Source organism: Gigantopelta aegis, chromosome 4, assembly GCF_016097555.1.
Source record: "Gigantopelta aegis isolate Gae_Host chromosome 4, Gae_host_genome, whole genome shotgun sequence".
NCBI classification, from domain to species: Eukaryota; Metazoa; Mollusca; class Gastropoda; order Neomphalida; family Peltospiridae; genus Gigantopelta; species Gigantopelta aegis.
Window position 1 is genome coordinate 104,972,168 of NC_054702.1, and position 24,558 is coordinate 104,996,725.

Sequence of the window (24,558 nt, forward strand, 5' to 3'; positions counted from 1 at the left end):
TTAAAAAAAAAAACTTTTTTCTTTAATTATATTTCCGTTTCCGGTGAGTGTCGTGTGCAAAACGGCGGGAAATATGAATTGGGGAATGCACTGTATACAGTGTACAGTATATCGACTGACGTGACGTCGGGCGAGATATCTCGCCTGCAGTAGTCAGAAGGTTAAGACCTTGTAAAGTTTCCTGATTTTCCTTTTATATTTGAATCCCAGATTTTGTGACATGCTGTTACTTTGTTTATATTGTAGGAAAGACAACGTCCTGCGTCTATGGAAGTACCTGCTGGAGCTGCTCCGTACCCGTCGAATGAGACTCCAGATGACGCTCAACCTGCAGAAGATCTTCCAGGAAATGCTCTACATTCTCGACTGGATGGAAGAAATCAAGGTAGACAGCAGTACAGTATAAAACTACAAAACAAGAATAACAAAGCAATGGTGGCTAGAGTGGGGGTGAAAAAAACCTTGTAGCATCTTCAACCAGACATTAATATGGTATGAGATGTTAATGGAAGTACTAAACCAAATAACTTCCAGCTGGGTCAAAGTTTAAGGTGCATCCAACTTCTGATAGAGAAGTGAACACCACAAGTCCTGTGATTGGTGAAAAATGTGAGTGTGTTGGTTATAAAAAGAGAAAAAAAAGTTTCATCTGGCCAAAAAATGTCTGCAGTTTTATTTCATCTAGTACCACTGTGTCAGGTAGCCTTGTGCTTGAAACATGTATGGGAGTACCTGTAAAAAAAGGGTTAATTTTATGTGGAACTAGGGTAGTCATAGACGCTACCCGTTATGTCAGAAATGAGTAGCTTGACCCCCAATTTTTTCTGAGTCACTTTAAGGATGAGGGGTGGTAGTATTTATATCTGTGATGTTTATGTCAATTGATACACTGCAGGTAGGAATTTTATCCACATATGTTACTATTGTCGTCTATGGGATTTGATTTGGTAGTATACACCCTATTGGACAGCTGGACACCCAATAAAAAACATCCTGTTTGCAAAAAAAAAAAACCAAGTGCTAATAACTGAAAATTGCACTAAAGACATTATATTTTATGGTTTGGCAATATTTTATGGTTTTTTCGCATTTACTTGTAGAACTTGTGTTTAAATAACTGAATATGTTATTAAATTTTGTTGAATTGTGTGTTACAGGCTAGACTGATGTCTGAAGACTATGGAAAACACTTGATGGGTGTGGAAGATCTTCTACAGAAACACAGTCTCCTGGAGGCCGACATTCACGTTGTTGGTGAACGGGTGAAGATGGTTAACAACTCGGCGTCTCAGTTCATTGATGACGACTCCCAGGAGCTGGGAGGTATTCATATTTATACAGTTATAATTTCGTCTTTTCTGATCATAAATGTTTTCTATCAGTCATTACATCCTTGCATTTGTGCTTCAATCTGTAAACACCGGGGAAACTAATGTTCATATTGATTGGGATAACCCCCCCCCCCCCCCCCAATGTCATGTTTTAGTATAGACTAGTTGTAGTTTTGCTTTATTAACCTAAATCTTAAATAATTACATGAAATTGTTTTCAAATTTTGACTAAATTACTGTTGTATGCACCATTGTCTATCATTCCAATTTGTTTGGAGACAGACAGCTCAAACAACCAAACTGTATACAAATTAAATTGCTTTTATCTATTTGTAGGCTTCCTTCCGTGTGACCCTGAGGTGGTAAAAGAAAGAAAGTCCACTTTGAACGCTGCATATGATGAACTGAACGAGCTTGCAGCAGAGCGCCGTGCCCGGTTGGAGGAGTCGCGAAAGATGTGGCAGTTCTACTGGGACATGGCTGATGAGGAGGGCTGGATCAAGGAGAAGGAGCAGCTGATGTCATCGCCTGACCTGGGTCATGACCTCACCAGTGTCCACCTGCTACTCAACAAACACAAGGTCTGTTAGGTTGCAATCAGTTGTCTGGTTACTTACAACATAGCCCAGTGGTAAAGTGCTCGCTTGATGGTTTGGGATCGATCCCAGTCGGTAGGCCCATTGGTCTATTTCTCATTCCAGCCAAAACACCACGACTGGTATATCAAAGGTATCCTGTCTGGGATGGTGCATATAAAATATCCCTTGCTACTACCATATTTTCCCATGTATTATGCGCATCCCCCACTTAGAACGTTTATTCCAAGAAAAAAACCATGAACCACAACATAATGCGCACCAGTTTTTTAAACCACAAAATCTACGGAGAATGCAAGATGTACCATTTTCCACCTGTCACCAAAATTAACTAAAAGCGAAAAAAAACTTAAGTTGGGTACTTGCGTACATAGACCTACATATCGCACAAAACATAGGCTAGTACTTGCGTACTTACATGTCAGACATGCATAAATCAAGACAAAAGTGTATACCCATCCACTGTAAATGACTAGTAAATAAATGAAAACAAAAATATAGCATATTACATTTGGTTCTCGTGTCTAAGATTTCTAATTTTATAGTAGTGTCGTATATTTCTGGTTTGACGGAAATGGCTGAATTAAATCTCATGGAAATTAAAAATATTCACAGTGCACTTTTTAGTGAGGTATGGATGCCTTTGTAAATTTATTTTACATTTATTACAACCATCACAAGTGAAAAGCGATTTTTAAGGGTGTTTTGGCATTTCATTGTAATGAACACTGTCAATAACCTGTAAACTACCGATCGACGATTTTTTTATGTGTGATCGCTGGACATTTTTAAAAGATAATTTATTTTTCTATTGTTATGTATAATGCGCACTGCCATTTTTAACCTGTATTTTGGGGGGAAAAAGGGCACATAACACATTGGAAAATACGGTAATGAAAACATCCAATAGCCGATGATTAATAAATCAGTGTGCTTTAGTGGTGTCATTACACAAAACAAACTTTGTTACTTGCAAATAAGACAAGTATAAAATAGTTGTATAGCCATGGATAAATTAGAAAACTGCATGTGTACCATTGTATGAATCTTCCAGTTAGATGTGGACTTTCGACAGTTGTTTGAAGATATTATATAAACAGAAAGTCAGACTGTTATTATCTATATCAATTTGCATTTATTTGGTACATAGTGAATAGAAGATCACAGAACGACTTTAAAATCCAAGTTATATTTTGGGTCTTTTTCAAAATTATAAGCAGGTGGTTGGATGAGGCTATGTTTGATATTCTTGTTATTCATATTTATATTTCCATTAAATGTTTATGGATAAAAATAATATATCCAGGGCTAGCTCTGGGTGAGCAGAAAATTTTGCCAAAACATTTATTTAAATTTTAAAAAGGACAAACACCCAGTTATTCTCTAATAAAATAACAATTATTACAGGAAATTTATTCACCAAATTAAAAAATAATAATCAGCAATTAATTTTAAAATTCGCGATCGGTGAAATTGGCAAGTTCCAGAGCTACTAGCTCTGGTAACATACTTCGTTTTTTCCTACATAACTTGAAACATGTTGACATGAAAACATTCATCCATGTTTGTGACATCAATTGCTAAGATATATTTTATATATTGTATTCCCTAATATTTTTTGTTTTCTCAGGCCATGGAAGATGAGATGACTGCCCGGCACAGTCATCTACAGTCCGTCCTTGAAGTTGGCAATGACCTCATCAATGCTGGGAATTTCGGTGCAGACAAGATTCAGTCTCGCACAGATGAGATCAACCAACAGTGGGAAAGTCTCATTGACTTGGCTGCATTTCGCAAAAAGCGCCTTAATGAGGCTGTCGACTTCTATCAGGTATTGTACTCACAACCACTATCTGCTATATTGAAAAAATATTTTGCATGAAAAATTTAGTTGTTTCACATTTATAATAATTGACCTATATTATGACTGAACAAATAATAGAGAAAATTAAAGTAAAAGCTAAAGATTTTGCAGTTTAGGCATATAAAATTGAAGTTATGATTGAATATGGGTTAAAACAAATTTTGCTTTTCAAGTTGAAAGTAGTTAACTGGAATTTTAAAATTTGAAAGAAATATTGACACAGTATTGTGGTTTTTACTTTGCTAATTGATTTAAGTAACTCATCATATAATGTAGAGTGTTAGATTCATGTCGGTTTGTCTGTCATTGTTTTGAAGAATAATGTATGTATGTTTTTCAGTTCTTTGCTGATGCCGATGATGTTGATGTCTGGATGGTGGACACGCTGCGTCTTGTTTCAAGTGAAGACGTTGGCAAGGATGAAGCCAGCGTTCAGTTCTTGTTGAAGAAACACAAAGTAAGAAACTTTTCATTTAATATATTTATAGATTTTAAAATAGCAGAATGTATCTGTACATAGTATTGCACATTTCGGCTGCAGTCAAGAATGGATGGCAATGATTTGAGAAAAAGATGAATCAATGCTTACTGTTCAACAGGTTTGAAAACCATATTTATTGATTTACTACATATTGGTGCATGACATAATAATTACAATATTTAATATTTTCTGTCACATGGAAAATTTCATGTTGGTAAGTTAGGAAGTTACTATAATACTTGTTTATTTTTGCAGGAAGTGACTGATGACCTTAAGAACTACCAGAGTGTCATAGAAGCTCTTCATGAACAAGCTACGAACCTCGGAGAACAAGTGAGTTCATTATAGAATAAAGTTAATGTTATAACAAACTTAATGGATTTTACACACATAGTGTAAATCAGTTTTTGCTTTATATATTGTGTATTGTGAGTGAATGTGAAAAATCCAATAGGGCCTATATGTGGAATAAAAATATTCTGAAAAGGTTTCTACTACATTAAACCATTAAAAATGGTTGCTTTTAATTTGTAAGAATACTTTATTTTATCAATGATAAAAAAAAACTTTTAAAAAATTGATGATTACAGTTTAGTAACTACATTTCAGTTTTGTTTTAAGAAGAAGAGCGAAAGCAGTATATTCTGCTAACAAGTTTGTATCTGTTTTTTGTTACAAATGTTTACCTTGTGATTAATGAGTGTTAATTTTTATCTTTTTCAAGGACCGTGAATCACCAGATGTCCAGAGTCGTCTTGGTAGCATCGACCGCCGTTATCAAGAACTTCTGGAGTTGGCCAAGATCCGCAAACAGAGATTGCTTGATGCTCTTTCGCTTTACAAGCTCTTTAATGAAGCAGATGGAGTTGAGACCTGGATTGATGAGAAGGTAAGTGATTTTAAACACCAAGTGAGAATATTTATGATTTGCTGCATCCTCCGAGATAACTGTTGAAATCAATGTGGAAGGATATACTTAATGTTGGTCGTGTTTTTAAACTGTCTCTAAAACAGTTCATATTTTAAACTTGTATTTTAAAAAAAAAAATTGATATTATTTGTTTTATACCCTGACTTAACAATTGAAATCATTGTGGAAGGATATGCTTAGTGTCTGTCATACCTGTTTACACTCTAGTACAGTTTCTATTTTATGCTTGCTTTTATATACTTCTGTGATTATTTTTACACAAAAATAATCTGATATAAAATTAATGTATATGTCTGTAAGTAAATATATTCAATTGATGCAGGAATTCTAAGGTAATTAATAGAAGCAAATTGCACAATAATTACTAAATGGCAAATGGGAAAAAACAATCTCTTAAGTTTTATCTTAATTACATTGTTCTTGCAGGAGAAATTCCTTACTACGATCATTGTAACGGATGATATTGAAGAGCTTGCAATAATGAAGCACCGTTTCGAAAGCTTCAAGAATGAGATGAACTCTTCTGCGTCGAAGGTGGCCGTCGTCAACCAGCTGGCAAGACAACTTCTTCAGGTGGAGCATCCTAATGCTGAAGAAGTGGTCGCCCGTCAGAACAAGCTCAATGGAAGGTTCGTTGTTTGACCCTCAGTAAAGCTGAAAACAGTAACAAGTGGATGGACACGTAATAGCTTATGTGTATTTTTAATCTAAGCATTCATTTATTCATTCATTCATCAGTTGGAACTATTTTTGACAGGAAAAATAACTTCGTTTACTTTTCTTAAAAAAATTTGTGGATTGCATTTCAACAGGAAATAAAAAGATAACTGATCAAATTTCATGCAAGAGTGATAATATTCTTAGGTACACAAATATTATGTACCAGTTTAGAAATTTTGACAAATGAAAAATTTGAGGACCAATAAATTGACCATTTGGGAAACTAAATGAAAATGTTCACGAACAAATTTAACATATATTTAGTAAGTGTTCATAAAAATTATTCTGGAATGTAACTATATTTTCTGTTTTTGTTGCAGCTGGAACAACCTTCGTGAAATGTTGGACCAGAAACGTGATGAAATCAATCTTGCTCATGGACTTCAAAACTTCCACATTGAATGCAATGAGACAATTGTAAGTAGGACGTGATGTCAAAAATATAGCCTACATTTGCTCATTTTTATAGGTAAATGTACTGATTATTTTGTTAAATAATAAAATTAATATTTTGTTAATTAAACATACATGTGAAATTATGTGCATTAATTTGGAATGAAATATATCGAATACGTTTTTCTTGAAGCCCATAAAATATTTGCAATTTGGCGAATTTGCTAAGAAAATCTGTCACCATATTTAAGTTTTATTTAGCCAAGCAGCAAAAATGGATGTCCATCTATGAACGACAAATGATTTTCAAATTATCTTTTTGGCAGTTTGTAATGAAATATATTTGCCAAATTCAACTTTAATTAGTATTTGGCGATTTTGCAAGCAACAGCATAAACCATATAGTGTTAAACTTTGATGTGACTTGTTTCCTTTATAGAGCTGGATTCACGAGAAGACCAAAGTGATTGAATCCACGGAGGAGTTAGGAAATGACCTTGCTGGTGTCATGACCTTGCAGCGCAGACTCAGTGGCATGGAGAGAGATCTTGCCGCCATTCAAGCCAAGGTAAAAAAAAAATTGAACTATTTAACATTCGCAAAATGTGAGACTATTTTTATACTCCTGTCTTTTACGGGTCATAATATCCGTCTGTCCATTAGTAAACGTTTTGTTTCTGGGTCAGATCTTTAAGGGGCATTCTCATTATGAGATTAGTTGAACTGACTTGCATGCAAATTTGTTGTAGCGACTCTATCGTGTGTGTATACGACTGTTCCTATTTAAGTGTTCTTGCAGTACAATTTGATCTCATACAAGAAGTCGGTGTGACTAATTGCATAATGAGAATGCCCTAAGTTTTTATCCATTGATGTAACGCATTTAATGATTTGTGGGATTCTCCATCAAACTCCTGATTGGCATACCATGTACCTCAGTGGTTCATGCATGTTGGAGTATATATGTGTTCACAATTTAATAGTATATAAGAAGTGAAACTTGATGGTTAATACTATTACATAGAAACAGTCTATCTTTATAGTATGTTCTTGCAATGGCAAATTAGTCTTCAGTTTTTTCATTAAATTGACTTTATACTTGATGGGGTAAATTGTTACCATCTGATGTTGATTGTGATAGTGGGTTTTTTATTCTGTGTCATTGCTATATCCTTTATTGTTTAGTCATTCTCATGTTAAGTGAACCTGTATGTTTTATATTTCTCTGTTCAGCTGGAGTCTCTACAAAATGAAGCGGAAAAGCTTCAAGACGAGAAGCCAGAAGAAGCCCAGGCTATTCGGGAGAAAATTGCAGAGATCAACAATGTTTGGATGGACCTCAAAGAAATGGTTAGTTCTGTGTTTATACTAATCGCGAGACATTTTGTTTTGGTAATACTATTTATCTGCCTGTCTGACTACCCACATTTGAAATAATAGACACATGTCCCCAATAATTGTTCTTGTTTTGTTGCAAAACTTCATAAAGCAACCATTTCATTTCTGTTTCGTTTTTGATAAAGCTTTTAAACTTTGTTTGAAAAACATTTTATATCAATTTTGGCTTTCAATTTTTTTCAATGATAGACTTTTATTAATGTTCCTGTTTGGCTTATTGATAATTTATTATCTTTGTATGTCAACTGTTCTAGACGCTAATAGTTAAGATTTATTTAATTATTACAGTTGAAGGAGCGGGATGAGAAACTAGGAGAGGCTGGAGAACTGCAGCGGTTCCTGGGCAGCCTGGACCACTTCCAGCAGTGGCTGGCTCGCACACAGACAGCCATCGCCTCTGAGGACATACCCAACAGCCTTGCTGATGCAGAGAAACTGCTCAACCAACACCAGCAGATCAAGGATGAGATCGACGCATATGCGCCTGAATATGCCAAGATCAAGGAGTTTGGTGACAAGGTGACTGAGGGCCAGGAGCATGATCCACAGTACATGTTCCTCAAACAGGTATGAAAATGCTGACGTGTGGTGATACATAAATGAAAGATAGCTCATTTCATGTGCTGAATTTTGGTGAATGTTAAATTATGTTTAGTGTTTTATTTTGCAAAAGTTGTCCACGGATCAAATTTAATGTTAAAAAATAAATAATTATGAATTAACATAACTACTGCTAGTGTTGGGTAACCCATACTTGACCATATCATGGGGCGGGATCTAGCTCAGTCAGTAGAAAGTTTAGTGACTAGACCAAAGATCATCAAAGTATGGCATACGACAGGTGATCTGTTCTAAATGATTAAATAATAAAAATATACTGAGATTACTACTTTAAGACTTTATGATTTCATTAATATTTATTCAGGGATGTGATTTTTCAGCTTTTTATCTGATTTTAGCTTTTTTGTGTAAAAAAAATTTCACGAAGTTTACTGTAGACTGGATTTGATTTGCGTGAAATGCTAAAAAAAAAAGAAGAACTTTATACAGGTATGGTACAGAGGTTTCAGTTTTTTAAAATCAGTTCAGCTTTTACTTTAAATGCCTATCACATCCCTGTTTATTTTATCTTGACCAAATGTGCAGTTTTACATTCATGTTATTTCTTGTACATCATTACAGCGTCTTCAAGCCCTTGATGATGGCTGGAAGGAGTTGCACCAGATGTGGGAGAACCGACAACAGCTTCTGTCACAGAGCCTCAACTACCAGGTATACACTGGGAATTAAAATATTTTAATATTTTGACAAGATTTCAAAACGGCTTCTGTTCAGCCTCAACTACCAGGTATACACTGGGGAATTAAAATATCTTTACATTTTGACAATATTTCTCAGCGGCTTCTGTTTAGTCTGAACTACCGTATTTTCCCGTGTATTATGTGCACTTGTTTTCCAGAAAATACAGGTTAAAAATGGGGGTGCGCACTATACATAGCAATAGAAAAAATATCTTTTAAAAATGTCCAGCGATCACCCATGAAAAATCGCAGATCGGTAGTTTACGGTACTTTACAGGTTATTGACAGTGTTCATTACAACGAAACGCCAAAACCCTCTTAAAAATCACTTTTCACTTGTGATGGTTGTAATAAATGCAAAATAAATCTACAAAAGTATCCATACCTCGCCAAAAAGTGCACAAAAATGACAAAACTGGACCGTAAATATTTTAAATTTCCATGAGATTTAATTCGGCCATTTCCGGCAAACCGGAAATATACCACACTATTATAAATTTAGAAATCTCGCGCATTCACGTTAGCCAAGAGAACGAAATGTATTATTCTATATTTTTGTTTTCATATATTTATTAGTCATTTACAGGGTATATAACTTTGTTTTGATTTAAGCACGTGTGAGTCTGTGACATGTAAGTACGCAAGTACTAGCCTTTGTTTAATGTGACATGTAGGTCTATGTACTCAAATACCTAACTTAAGTTTGGTTTCTTGGTTTCTTGCATATACTGCTTCTTTCGCTTTTTGTTAATTTTGGTGACGAGGGGGGGGGGGGGGGGGGGGGGGAGCGGTACATCTTGCATTCACTGTCGATTTTGTGGTTTAAAAAAACGGTGCGCATTATATTGTGGTTCATGTTTTTTTCTTGGAATAAACGTTCAAAGTGGGGGGTGCGCATTATACACCGGTGCGCATAATACATGGGGAAAATACGGTACTAGGTATACACTAGGAATTAAAATATTTTAACATTTTGACAATTTTTCACATAATTAGATTTTTGACACAAGTCTTTCTGTAGGGTGTGCTGTTCAACCATAAAAAATTTCATATTTTATTTACATTGAAGAGAGCCAGCAAATTCAGACTTGGAATCCATAAATATATTTACAAGATTTTATACGTCTGGAACGTTATGAAATTCATCTAGAATATTTTATCTAAAATGCACCATTTGTTGATCTTAGTAATGTTTCATTTTACAATTTGAATTGTTCACACAAGATATTCTAAATCAATGTGCTCAACTGTTAAATATTCAGAATATTTAAATACATTTGTTATAATTCAGATGTTCCTTCGTGACGCCAAACAAGCGGAAGTTCTGCTCAATCAACAAGAGAATTTCCTGTCGAAGGAGGATGTGCCCGTGAGTTACACTTTCTCCTCTCGAGACGTTGTTCCTTCAATAGAACGTATCTTACAGCTTGTAGATAGTTCATTGTTTGGCATCACAAATCAACATGGCACTCATTGTCAAGATAAAATTCAAAACTGATTAAAGTTTTTTTAAATTGCTTTTTTTTAATATAATGCATCATATACATGTGTTCAACTAACCTGGTTATGTAAATAAAAGTATTTCGAAATATATTAAAATGTTTTTCAAAGACCTGTACTTTGTTATATACTACTATCAAGCAGATGATTATGTATAAATTTAAGAATAATTTATTAGTTCTTAAACAAGTTTGGTTTTTGTAATCTGTATTTTCTTGACTAACTTTGATTGCATTAAAGACTGCGATTAAAATTTTAAAAACTAACATTGTTGGTGAGAGTGTTGCATGGTGTGAATCATCTTTCTTCACTTTTATCACTGGAAAAAATAACCAAGAAAAATCAAATTGCAGCACACAGCTTAAATATTCTCATGTCCACAGTTTTTGTATCATTGTTAATCATCTGCTGTTTCCTCGTTAGGCTTTGAAAATTTGTTCCTCATGTTGTCACCAAGTTAATGTGTATTCAGTCATATTTCATGCAAACATACATCATTGTCCATTATTAATAGTTTGATCGTTTCCATCTCAAGTAACTTTACTCAAATAGATATGGTGCTTTGACATTTATCAAAAATGCAAGTGGGATCCTAAAAATATTAGAGTCTTCTGTTTTCATTCACCCTAAATGTTAAATGTGTTTTGCATTATTTACGCATATGCCTATTGAACACACTTTATTGTGTAAGCTAAGAAATTATGATAAAAAACATTTTCTAGCAGTATCATCTTTTTGGATCCTGTTATGTGTAAATTGTAGAAATATTTGTAACTTTTGTCAAAGCACCATATGTTAGTAATAATAGCTGTTCATGTTTGTAATGCTCATTTCCGTGATACATTCTGTTATGCAGAGTACAGTTGGCCTAATAGATAGACAGGTAAACCATTTGTGTAGCTTCAGTATACATTCCTTGGTATTGTAATGCATGATATTCATACATCTCATCCATGCATGCATAGCATGACATTTAGATTTATTTCGCTTAATTATGTCTAAATATGCTTAATAAACAACTTACTGTATACAACCCTTGAAATTTGCAGTGGAATTTGACAGTTCCACTGCAAAAACAGTTGGAAAATTGATCTGCAACAGTAGTTTTATAATTATATGTTATTTCATAATCTTTACTAAATTGCCATCACCAAGTGATCTGAACTTAATAGCTGCTTTATATGTTGTATAGATATTGTAATTCATAAAAAATTTCTCTTGTAAATTTTTTTTATTCTTTATTTCAGAGGCTTAGTGTTACTTGTAAAAAGATTAAAATGTGTTATTTCACTTGTGCAAAAGCACTGTAAGCTAAAAGCAATCCTCTGGTGTTGGAATCTGCAAGGGCACTGCTTTTAGTGGGGTTTTAATGTTGTTTTTATTTGTTATTTTTGTAGTATCCTGTCCATTTTCTTTTTTTTGAAACCAAGTAATTAAATCCCAGATAATTTATCAGCATTTTTCAGTTTTGCCAAGGGATCAGTACTTTATTGGATAGTTATTTTCATTAAGTATTTGAAATTAATTATTAGTTTGTTACTACCTCAGCTGACTTTGATTTGTCTGGCACTGTGACTAGCTACAGAGAAGTACTAGTAATCTGTTTTCTGTTTCACAACTATGGCAAAGCCAATGTTTATGACACAGGACAGGAATATTATTTTTTATTAGTGATTAAATGTTGTTACTCTTCACGTATGCATACCAGCATGGCCTTTGTGTAGACATTTTTAGTTACTTGAAGTAAGATTATTGAAATTTGGCAGTGACGTTTTTCTCCTTTGAAGTTGAACATGTCTGGTTAATTTTTTTATTTGCTTTTAATTGTCAAATAATGCTGATTCATGTCATTTGTCAAGTAATGAAGGAATTTTATGCTTATACTTGATGTCATTTTGGAAATTTTGTAGTATCCTGATATTGTTTCTAACTAGACTATTTATTTGCCCTTGTTGAGTTGGGGGTGGGGAGCAGAAAGAAAATAGTATTGTGATGTTGTTTCCGACTACAGTACACACTATTTATTTGCCCTTATTGAAAAAAGAAAGCAAAAAGAAAATAGTATCCTGATGTTTCTGACTTCAGACTATTTATTTGCCCTTATTGAAAAAAAAATGCTATTGCACTTTCCATCTATAGTGAACATTTGTTATCCAGCATATACATACCATGCACTGCCAGATCATCTTAACTAGTGTGGTGGTAGCACGTCATGGGAAGCCAGTGTGTCTTGTGCCATATCCACTATATTGAGACCTCCAACTACTGTAGGTTATTGGGTGTGGTTGAATATCAAGCCTGGTTCTCATCTCATCCCACACGTTTGAAAGAAAGTGGTGATGACCTTGTTCTATGCAGTTCATGTTGTGTTTAAGCGAACTGGGTTGTACAATATCTTCTGCCTGTAATCTGCCAATAATGTGTCTAATGAGGTGGTGCGTTATCCTCTATTTGTAATGTGTGGAGGCGTTTATCAACTGCCATTTGAGGAATATGTTTTGAACTATTTATTCATTTACGTCTGGGCTGTAATGTGACCACAGAAAAGATGATGCATTGGTTGTTAACCTGCCGAACTCGATTAGTATTATATTCTGATTAAACAATTTTTGACTGATGTGACATGATTTTCATGTTTATGGGCAGTCACATGTTATGCTGGTTTACTGAGGGCATTTTCACAATCTGGCAGTGGTAGGATTGTGACAATTGAACCTTTTGGCTACTTGGCTTAATAGCCTTATCACAGTCAATTTGTCACCAGTAGCATATTTTCAGCACGGTTTTGGTTCAATATTTAGTTTATATACATTATTCCATCTGACAAGGGGCTGATGGCTTTCTTTGTATTTTATGGTTTATACATAGGACTGAAAATGTGTGTATGTATTGGCACGTTTGTGTGTGTGCGTCCGTGCGTGTGTGTGTGTGTGTGCGTGATGGGATTTTCCCAGGATTTTTTTTATCCAGGATCCCATGTCCAATGGGATTGGAATAATTAGCGCCAGTAAATCATACTAGGGATATGTTTTCAGTCCACTGAATGATACAGTACACCTCGGTTAAATTAATGTAATAGAAGAGACATACCAGTTATTAAATATATATATATTGGGAAGTTTTAGCATAGAAATGAGGAATTTTCAGTGCCACTTTCTTTTGGGAAGGGGCCCACCTTCTGACCCACATAATGCCTGGATAAATCACTGGTGTTTGTGTATTTATTAAAACAAGTCGACATTTATGTGTATGATACCACAACATGGGATATTAATTGTTTCTATAATGCTTACATAATGCTTACATAATGCATACTACATCCATATTATTTAAGAACTTTTCAGATACCTCATTAGCCAGTAAGATTTGCCCTCATTATAGTACTTGACCATAAATGACCAATATTTGTAATATTTATAATGCATAATTTATTAATTCCCCAAATAATTACTATTATTAACCCCACTTAACTGACTTGTCATGGCTTATATTTATTAAATTATTTTAAAATAAATGCTTAAAGTAAATAATGTGTCATAAATTTAGCATGATATTTATGCAACTTTAAATTAAAATGCATGCTTTATTATATACCGGTATTAATCATAATAATGTATTGAGAAAACACAGCATAGATCAGTAGACTAAATGTATTTGTTGTGAGGTAAACTACATTTAGTTATCATTAATCATAGACAAAGTATTGTACATATTTCATTCAACTAATTTAAAAAAAAAAAAAAAAACGACATTACTGGTCAAATACCTATTGTTGATTCTGCGATATATGGTCTAAATCTCAGAATATAATTAGAAATAATTTCTACATGTGAATTTGCTTTTAGTGCAGTTAATTACACTACAACATGTGGACACAGATTTATTTGTTAGCTTTTGTATAATCTTTAAAGTAAATATTGTTAAATAATTTTTTATTTGACCCAAGAATATTGCAGCAAAGAAAGACATTTTTAAGTCTTATTTCAAATTATACATTTAAAACTAAATAAAACAAAAAATAGACAAAAATAACACTAGATTTTGCATTGCACAAAGGTCATACATCGTTGCATAACAAATTGCTCTACCAAAAATGCTTCAGAAATGGTATACATGCAGAGGAGCAAAAATAGCTTGACTGAGAACAATTAAGAATGACATATTTGGAAATGTGAATAGGTCAGAAGATGAATGTACACGGTTCTAAAATAAATAACTGTAATCTGCGTCTTGCTTAAAATAAAACAACTAATGAAGACCTGCTTATCGAACCTCGGAAGAATTTTGTCAAATTAATGTCCTAACTAGTGAAGCTGTGAATATTAAGTACCTCACACATTTTGCACATTCTTCGGTGCAATATTGCACACACAAAAATATATCTTGGCATATATGTGTGTGAGGTGTTAGAATAATTGACATGTGTCATTTAGCCTTGTTGAGACATATTTGCAGATCATTGGGTCTGTAGGTCATTTTAAAATTAAGACTCAAAGTCATGAATACTACATAAATACAAGTAGTTAAATGGAGTTTTTCTCTTTTTTGTATTTTATGAATTATTTGAAGATGAAACAAACATTATTCAGAGTTGATTATTTATTCATCAACTTTCATATGTGGAATGAAGATTTAATTGGTTATTTTGTTTTATGTTTTGAAGAATTCTGTCCAGCAAGCAGAGAATCTGATCAAACGCCATGAAGCGTTTATCACCACAATGGATGCCAATGATGAGAAGATCAATGCAGTACTACAGTTCGCTGACCGACTCATTGATGAGAACCACTTCGCTGCTGACAAAATACACAAGAAAGCCGAGAACATCAATGAAAGGTAGGCTGAAGTAAAAATTAATAAAGTAAACAATACATAAATAGAAATTGGTGGATGAGTGTGAAAAAGGAAAATGAGATGGGAGGAAAGAGTGGGAGTGGTGAGAAGACAGAAAGTGTATGCTTCAAAGGTAATTGATCAACTCAGTGTTAAAATGCAGATGTTCTGTGTAGGTTTTTTTTTGGGCATTTATTGAATTGTACATATTGAATAAAGTTGATTTTAAATTTTTTAATCACAGTGCTCATTATATTTTTATGCAAGTTTTGATACATATGCCTGTTGTGGTGCATGTCAGTTGCATCATTTAAAATGCAGGTACGAGATTAATACTACTGCAGAGGAAGGCGTGACTAATGCTAAAAGCATATTATTTGAATAAATGATCATTTATAAGGAGTTAATGTAGTATATAACTTAAGAAAATGATGCTATTATTAATTACCCCTATTGCCTCAGAATTAAGCATGTTTTTAACCGGTTGGCTAAAACACAGCCTGTTTATGTAACTGAATGCCTGCTTGTACAGTGAAGTTCTATGTGAAATGAAATATGCTTGGCTTTCTATTAATTCCAGATGTTCACTTTGTAATGATGCTATCTTGTGCATTCCTACCAAGATCGTAATCTCTAATATGTAATGTACTCAAAGCAGTATTATCAGTTGCTTTCTCCACGTTTAATTTTCTGGGATTAACGGCTGCTTTCAAAGAGGAAATCACTTGGAGATAAATATTGCAAACTAATTTTCTGTCTATTAAGAAATTGTTAAAGTAAATAGGAATATTCATTACAAATTGTTAAATGTAGACTGTGTACATTAGCCCATTTAGTAAAAATTTGTTTTTCTCCCTGAAGTCGATTTTTTATATTTAACACTAGTCGATAAATATTACAAACTAATCTTCTATCTGTTAAGAAATTGTTAAAGTAAATAGGAATATTCATTATAACTTGTTAAATGCAGACTGTACATTTAGACCATTTACTAAAAAAACAAACAATTCCCAAAGTCATATTTCTATACTTGAACTTGTCCTTCAAATACAAAACATCTTATTTGTAGAACATTGCAAAAGCCTTTTCTATTTAATTACTTCTAATGAACATTTAATACTTTGAAATGACTTCTGTAAAATATTTTTAATATTTATTAAAAATTGAAATTGGATTTTAATGTGAAATATTTTCATGAACATTTTAATGGCCTCACAAGTTTAATGTTAATATTAAAATGGAACATAACATTCATTCTACAATTTAAAAAAAATCTTTGCAACAGCTATCTGTTTACAGACAAGTATGAAAATAAGCAATAGTTAAGGATTCTGACAGTATATAGAGTATTAAAAAAAATTTTAAATCTTTTTATTTGTTTTTCAGACGAAACAACAACCGTCAGCGAGCCGATGACCAACTGGAGCGTCTCAAAGATCAGCACATGCTGCAACAGTTCCTGCAGGAAACTGACGAGGTATGCCGCAATGACACAGTTTGGTTTATTTTAATCTTTGGTTGTACACTTGGTTCGAAATGATGTTTTTATTGTCTTCAATACAAAATTATTATTAATATTTTTAATTGGTCAGTCATGGTACAGTTATCAGTTTCTAAAAGGTAAATACTGTGTTTCTATTTACATGACACCTGTTAGCCAATGTTTATTTTTGTGCTTGGGTGTCGTTAAACATTCATTTATTCATTCTATCAGTCCTTTCGTCTCATGTGGCCATCCATTCCACATGTCATACTCCATTATTGTAATCTGTAAGCTTTATGTTGATTTAGTACTAAGACATCTTTTACAAACTCATTTTCTGTATATTAAAAATTGTTAAAGTAAATAGAAATGTTCGTTATAAATTGTTAAATGCTGACTTATTTTGAGGGAAGTTGGTCAAAAAGAAAAGTTTGTTCATATATATGATCTCCTCATCCAAATCTGGGTTTATTGACAACGGTTTTTAACTGATCTGTTGTTTAATACTGACACTGAATTTTGAAAGATTTACTATATTCTTTGTTAGTTGAGCGACTGGCTTAATGACAAGATGGCTGCTGCCCAAGACGAATCGTACAGAGATGCCAAGAATCTTCACAGCAAGTACATGCGACACCAGGCTTTCGAATCGGAGATTGCTGCAAATAAAGAGAGACTGGACCACCTTATCCAGGTTTGTGTTTCAGTTCCTATAATTGGTTTTGATTAAAGGTACTTGTTAGGCTTACAACATTGCAAGGTCTTTCTTGTTAAAATGTTGTTTCTTGCATTAAATGTTAATTACTTCACATCTGATTACATAAAATAAATTTGTTAAGTGTGTTGTCACCTGCAAGTTAATCCTGCAATTCTTACCCCAACATTTCAAATCTTGATTTGGAAATGAATAAACAATTGAGGTTTTTGTTAGGGGTTTTGGTGCTATTTTAAAAAAAAATTATTTCACATTTGCATGATTATTATACAATTTTGTACAAAGCATATTGTCAGAAAATAAAACCTGTATAAATAGATAATATTAAAAGATACATCAGGACTAAATTGTGACCAATATTTTTTTTATCATTTATCTCTGAAATGTTCATCAATTATGCATTCTCATACATTTTGGTCTCTATGATGTGTTTGTTTATTTTGTATTTTTTTCACACTAAGCTCAATCTTGCCATGGTCTGAGTTAAATTTAAAATTAAATATGATCTATTAACAGGAGGGTGAGGCTCTGATGCGTGAGAAGCCCGAATGCTGTGAACAGCTGGAGCCTATCTTGAAGAAACTCAACGAACAGTGGGCCGAGCTGGAGGAGACGAGCAAGGCGAAGGGAGAGAAGCTGTTCGACGCCAATCGCTCGGTGCTCTTCAAACAGAGCTGTGATGACGTTGACGGCTGGATCGATACCCTCGAGTCGCAGGTTATAACATCGGAGGACTTCGGCAAGGACCTTACCACTGTCAACCTTAATGTCCAGAAGCAAAATGTAAGTATCATCTGTATCTGCACAGTGGCGGTACCATAGCCAGTGAGGTTTGTCCGAGGCTGGTTGAAACTGTAAATTGTAATTGTATTTTTTTTATAAACATCTTTGGATGTATCTTTCGTCTTTTTGGGGTATTGAATTGTAATGAGTTTTGGGTTCAGTTCATGTGATGTTGTCTATTGTTATTATCAAGGATGTGATTTTTCACCTATTCATCTGATTTAAGCATTTAAAAAAAAAACATTCGCCCCTGAAAATATTTTTCTCAAAGCTGTCTGGAATTAATATGAAATGTTGAAAGATAACCTTTATAGAACTTTCAGCTTTTTAAAGATAATATCAGCTTTTAATTTAAAATGATATTACATGCCTGTATTAAACTGTTGAATGCACAGTAGTCATTGTGAGGATTTTTTTCTTTACTATGAAATTTATTAATTTAGTATAATAACTAACTGAAATTTTTGTTCCAGCTGCTGGAAAGCCAGATGAAGATCAAGGAACAACAAGTGATGGAGCTTGAGGTCCAGGCCCAGCAGCTGGCACAGAAAGAACCGGACCAAGTTGAAGAGATCGAACGAAGAAAGGCTATTGTAGCCGAGAGGTATGTGCTAAGAGATAGTGTTTTTGTCCATTTGAAAATATCTGAATGGTTTGTGTTTTTTGGGGGGTTTTTTGTTGGTTTTTTAAATCTTTATTTCATGAATTGAAACATTTACAGATCACACTATATATCCATGTGACATGGTGATACAGCGGATTAAAAATCCCTGAATGTTGATGGTAACTGAAAATGCATACATTAAAAATTGAGTATGAAAATCATTGTTGCCAGGTTGTATTTGTGTGTGATATTTTTATTTTTTATTAACTTTTAGACAAGAATGACTGAACAATTAAAGATAAGAGTAAAGCAGAGTATTGCCTTTATTTATAATAAAGATACTAATTGTTCACTAGATATATTGGATCATCAGGCCACTTATCCTTTCACAAAGCTCTTAATTTTAATGGTGATCTGTTTTAGAAGTCAGTTGGATATTGCATATTGTAATCTTGATCTGTTTATTCAGGTTTGCCAAGATCCAACAGCCACTGATTCAGCGTCGTAATATGCTCGAGAAGGTGAAACGTATACACCAGTTTATGCGGGACATTGAGGACGAGAAACTCTGGATTGAGGAGAAGATGCCTCTTGCCACATCTACAAATTACGGAAACAGCTTGCACAGTGTCCAGCTTCTGACCAAGAAAAACCATGTATGTTTGTTGTGATGTGTTAACTATACAAAATTAGGACTTAAATGTTTTTGTGCTTTTTGTTTCTACTTGAAGACCAAGTGATAAATAGATCCATCTCCTTCAGGTGACCTTGTTCCGTTACACAATTGTAACCAGTGTTGTTCAGCTGGTATAATCAGCAGTGTTTGAGAATGATCCCTTGGGGAGTATCCTCCTTAGTAGCATTTAGTTTTTTCTCCTGCTCTAGATGGTTTCTGGTTAATATTGTAACATTTTCTATGGTAAATTTAATTATTTAATTTAACTTCTCCCAAGTCTTGCAGCTTTTCGATGAAGCCACACCCATTAACTATTTAGTTGTGGTTCTGTTAGTAGAGTGTATAATAAAAACAGATTGCTGCTTTCTTGGTAGGAGTAGCTTGTATGGCAGCACTGGATTTCCGTCTCTCAATCACCACCAAGGTTACTACATGTTAAAGACAAATAGCCATTGTTTAAAGATGTCATTGAAAATTAATTTCCTTTTTACTGAATGTCTTCACTGACATTTTGAGTAAAAGTCAGTATCTATCTGTGATGTTTGTATTTTTGCACAGTTCTTTACACTGTTTTTATTTAAATCTTGAATTCTTATATTGATGTTGAACATCACTTTATTTGTTTGCATTACCATAGTTTGACACCCAATAGCCGATGTATTTTTCGTGCTGGGGTGTCGTTAAACATTCATTCATTCATTCACTGACATTGTTTTGTTTGTCCAGTCTCTGCAGGTTGAGATTGACAACCATGAGCCGCGGGTGACAGGAATTGTGGAGGTGGGCCAGGAGCTGATTGACGAAGAGCACCCACAGTCGGAGGAGTTTAAGGCCCTCATTGATGACTTGATGCGTCGCTGGCAGGAACTCAAAGATGCCACCAGCGCCAGGAAGGATCGCCTTAGGCTGTCGGAGATTGCACAACAGGTAAATAAATATTAACTCTGTTAAATCCATAAAGATATTTCCAGGATGAATACTTTACCAAGCCCTAGTAGCATTTCTAGATTACCATGACTCATTAGCATCTTTTGTGTGGAGGGGAAAGCAGTGATTACAAGAACACACAAGTCGGTATCATAGCGATACTCATCACTTTACTCTTAAAACATGAATTAATCCTGTTGATTTTTATTAATTTTCTTTGTATTTGCATTCATAAATCAAAATCCTATTGGTTTAGATATATTTTTGTAGTATTCATTAAATGTGGCCAAAAGACTTATTTCAAAGGCTTTATAATATTATTATTCCATTGGTATGTTGGTAAAGTAATATATTACTTAGATAAAACAACAATAAAAATGTTGTGAAATTTTAATCTGAATGTTTCGTGATTATTTGATTTTGTGTTGCATTGCAGTACTATTTTGATGCCTCTGAAGCGGAGGCGTGGATGAGTGAACAGGAGTTGTACATGATGGGAGAAGAGCGATCCAAGGACGAGATTGGTGCCCAGAATATGATGAAGAAACACCAGAACCTGGAGAAAGCCGTCGAGGACTATGCTGACGTGGTCAGACAACTGGGCGAGCGCAGTCGAAACCTCATGGAAACCGACCATCCTGAAAGGTAAGTTCGCAAGTCAAGGCCATTTCAGAGACTGCCATTGTGCAATTTTTGGCAGTGTTATAATTATTTACATTTACATTTGTCATATTGATATTTGTGTTTGGCAAGTCGTATTAAATTATTCTTGCACTTGAAAAAAAAGTAGATTATTGTTATTAAAATATTATTTTTATTATGTATTAAGACTTAAATTTATGTGAATTTCTAAGATAATACAGTCAAATCCGCTTAATTGCATAGCCCCGGTGCGTGTTAAATTTATGCCAATATCCGGTATAACTGATTATCCGATTTTAAAATAATAAATTAAATAATATTCATGTTGCAGTTTGTTGCACATGGCTTTTCCACCTATTGTTCTGAGGGGTGTTGAGTAGTGAAACCGTGTTACTTGGCAAAGTGCAATTTCCACGTGCTGGTGAAATATACATAGCTTAAATTAGCAACTGTTAATTGTCAACCGATTTCAGCTACAGTGTACTTATGTTACAGTATATTTTGTTAGAGATGCTAATGTGCATTGAACAAAATATAAGAAGTGTAGTGTTTATTTTGCTTATTTCATTAATAGAGGTATTTCACATTCCTATTGCGCATGCGCGCGAAGAGTAACGTTCCTTGACAAAATAGACTGAAACTAGTGTATTTACAAATTGGGGGGCGTGACAGACAGGTTGTTATGGGCGACTTGAGTAGCTTCGTAGGAGACTTTTAAACTTTGGCAACTAACATGTACATATTTCGAATTAGATGGTATAATGGCTGTAGAAAACGGGTCTGCTGAAATTTACAGCAGAATGGTTCAAATTAAAAAGCAGTGCAACAACTTGGACAAAGTCTCTGCGACTCGTACCCGAGGGTTTTGATAACGCCAGATTAAAAGACTATCTCGTAAAAAGTATAAACAAAACATTTGACAGATTCCATAGGTTATGGCATCGATCGATATATATATATATATTTGAGAGAGAGAGAGAGAGAGAGAGAGAGAGAGAGGGGGGGAGAGGGGGGGGAGAGAGTATATATATATATATATATATATATATATATATATATATATATACTCTTCAAAAAAAGAAACGCAAAAGGGTACAAATGGGTTATAACTCCGATTTTATGTTTCCTACCGGTTCATGCTTTGTGAATATAAGGTCATTGCATGTCCCAAACACATTCCCACGGTTACATTCGATAAAACGCAGCTACTGTACAATAAAGTTCCAAAATGTGAATATTCGCAAAAACGCAGCCACGTGCAAACCATGTCACCACTGCACGTGCGTTGTCTGCACGTGCAACATGAACACCGACAGTATAAAAGTGCAGGGTGTTCGCTTGCCTGGCCTCTGTATCTGGCCGACAGTATCTGGCCGACAGTTGACAATCCAGGACATGCCACGTCTCAGTGAACCGCAGAGAAACAATGCCATCGGCCGACTAGACGCAGGCGAATCCAGAACGGCCGTTGCCAGGGCATTCCATGTGTCCCCAAGCACCATCTCCAGACTGTGGGACCGTTACCAGCAACATGGATCAACACGTGACCTCCCTAGATCCGGTCGACCACGGGTCACTACCCCCGGGCAGGACCGCTACATCCGGGTACGCCACCTTCGGGAACGATTGACTACTGCCACCTCCACAGCCGCAGCAATACCAGGTTTGCGCAGGATATCCGACCAGACCGTACGGAACCGCCTACGTGAGGTAGGAATTCGTGCCAGACGTCCAGTTCGAGGTGTCATCTTAACACCACAACACCGTCGACTCCGACTGCAGTGGTGCCAGATTCATCGACAATGGCCTCAACTGCGATGGAGACAGGTGTGGTTCAGTGACGAGTCCCGATTTCTGCTCCGACGTCATGATGGAAGATGTCGCGTGTATAGGCGTCGTGGTGAACGTTATGCGGCAAACTGCGTGCAGGAAGTGGACAGATTCGGCGGGGGTAGTGTCATGGTGTGGGCAGCCATCTCACACACTGGCAGAACTGACCTGGTCCACGTGCAGGGCAACCTGAATGCACAGGGCTACATTGACCAGATCCTCCGGCCACACATCGTTCCAGTTATGGCCAACGCCAACACAGTGTTCCAACATGACAACGCCAGGCCTCACACAGCACGTCTCACAACGGCTTTCCTACAGAACAACAACATTAATGTCCTTCCTTGGCCATCGATATCACCGGATTTGAACCCAATTGAGAATCTATGGGACGAGTTGGACCGACGCCTCCGACAGCGACAACCACAGCCCCAGACCCTGCCCGAGCTGGCAGCAGCCTTGCAGGCCGAGTGGGCCACCATCCCCCGGGACGTCATCCGTACTCTGGTTGCTTCAATGGGCAGGCGGTGCCAGGCAGTTGTCAACACATGTGGAGGCCACACCCGGTATTGACTCCAGATGACCTTGACCTTGGTGGTGTGTCCTATCACTTACTCACAATGGACTAGAGTGAATTGTGAACAATCCTGCAACATTTGGTAATTATCGGACTCACCATTCAATAATTAAATCAATTCTCCAAATGTTACGACAATGTGGTTTTGCGTTTCTTCTTTTGAAGAGTATATATATATATATATATAGTCAAACCTGTCTTAAGCGGCCACACAAGGGAGTAGATAAACGTGGCCGCTTAAGACAGGTGGCCACTGAGTACAGGTTGCCACATATATAGTCTTTAAAACATTTCTTGTTGTTTCTTGTTTTACCGTCTGTACTGCTAATTAACGGATGTGTGCTTCATAGTTGACTATAAATCAACTTTTGACATGTTGTCTCCTTCAGAAATAATGCAAATAGAATACATTAAATTAACCGTTCTCCACAAGTTTGTTTTCTTTTTTCATTTAATTATTTAATTCCGACTTCATGCGATGTATTGTCATAGTAATTGAATCTACAAATGTCAAGCGTAGCCTGCCCAGAGGCAATTAGATGCATGTCAGATTCATACTTCCTTAATTGATACACAGTGGAGATGTCGGGACTGAATGGGTACTAGTATTTCTGAAGGTGTGAAGATCGGTTATTTGCTGCACCTTGTCGCTGTTGTTAAAATATCCCTTTTATATAAGAGTAAAACTTTACTGTGGCCACTTAATGCAGGTATTTTAGCGATTTGGGATCCGATTTAGATTTACATTATAAATCGTTTGGGAGGAAAAAAGTGGCCGCTGAGTACAGGTGGCCGCTAGGACAGGTTTGACATATATATATATATATATATATATATATATATATATATATATATATATATATATATATACACACACACACATATACATATATAAGTATGTGTCATTAAATAACTGAACTGTTGATAGTAGTTTTATTATTATTATTTTTTTTAATGTAATTTTGTTATATGT

At 35.0% G+C, this 24,558-nt stretch overlaps 1 protein-coding gene across 8 annotated transcripts in view; it reads left to right on the forward strand.

Annotated features, from left to right (window-relative positions):
- The window catches only part of LOC121371658 (spectrin beta chain-like), a 93,544-nt gene that overhangs the window by 38,403 nt on the left and 30,583 nt on the right, over positions 1-24,558 (forward strand). For 7 of the 8 annotated variants that reach the window (XM_041497709.1, XM_041497710.1, XM_041497715.1 and 4 more), the window contains exons 11-33: positions 247-385; positions 1,158-1,323; positions 1,668-1,912; positions 3,558-3,758; positions 4,132-4,248; positions 4,528-4,605; positions 4,997-5,161; positions 5,630-5,832; positions 6,244-6,340; positions 6,756-6,884; positions 7,550-7,666; positions 8,003-8,281; positions 8,897-8,986; positions 10,307-10,384; positions 11,372-11,398; positions 15,179-15,351; positions 16,735-16,825; positions 17,379-17,525; positions 18,063-18,329; positions 18,803-18,933; positions 19,403-19,589; positions 20,336-20,536; positions 20,973-21,181. In XM_041497709.1, coding sequence (XP_041353643.1) covers positions 247-385; positions 1,158-1,323; positions 1,668-1,912; positions 3,558-3,758; positions 4,132-4,248; positions 4,528-4,605; positions 4,997-5,161; positions 5,630-5,832; positions 6,244-6,340; positions 6,756-6,884; positions 7,550-7,666; positions 8,003-8,281; positions 8,897-8,986; positions 10,307-10,384; positions 11,372-11,398; positions 15,179-15,351; positions 16,735-16,825; positions 17,379-17,525; positions 18,063-18,329; positions 18,803-18,933; positions 19,403-19,589; positions 20,336-20,536; positions 20,973-21,181 — 3,537 coding nt within the window. The remainder of the gene's footprint in view (positions 1-246; positions 386-1,157; positions 1,324-1,667; positions 1,913-3,557; positions 3,759-4,131; positions 4,249-4,527; positions 4,606-4,996; positions 5,162-5,629; positions 5,833-6,243; positions 6,341-6,755; positions 6,885-7,549; positions 7,667-8,002; positions 8,282-8,896; positions 8,987-10,306; positions 10,385-11,371; positions 11,399-15,178; positions 15,352-16,734; positions 16,826-17,378; positions 17,526-18,062; positions 18,330-18,802; positions 18,934-19,402; positions 19,590-20,335; positions 20,537-20,972; positions 21,182-24,558) is intronic. The other variant, XM_041497714.1, reaches the window with a different exon arrangement.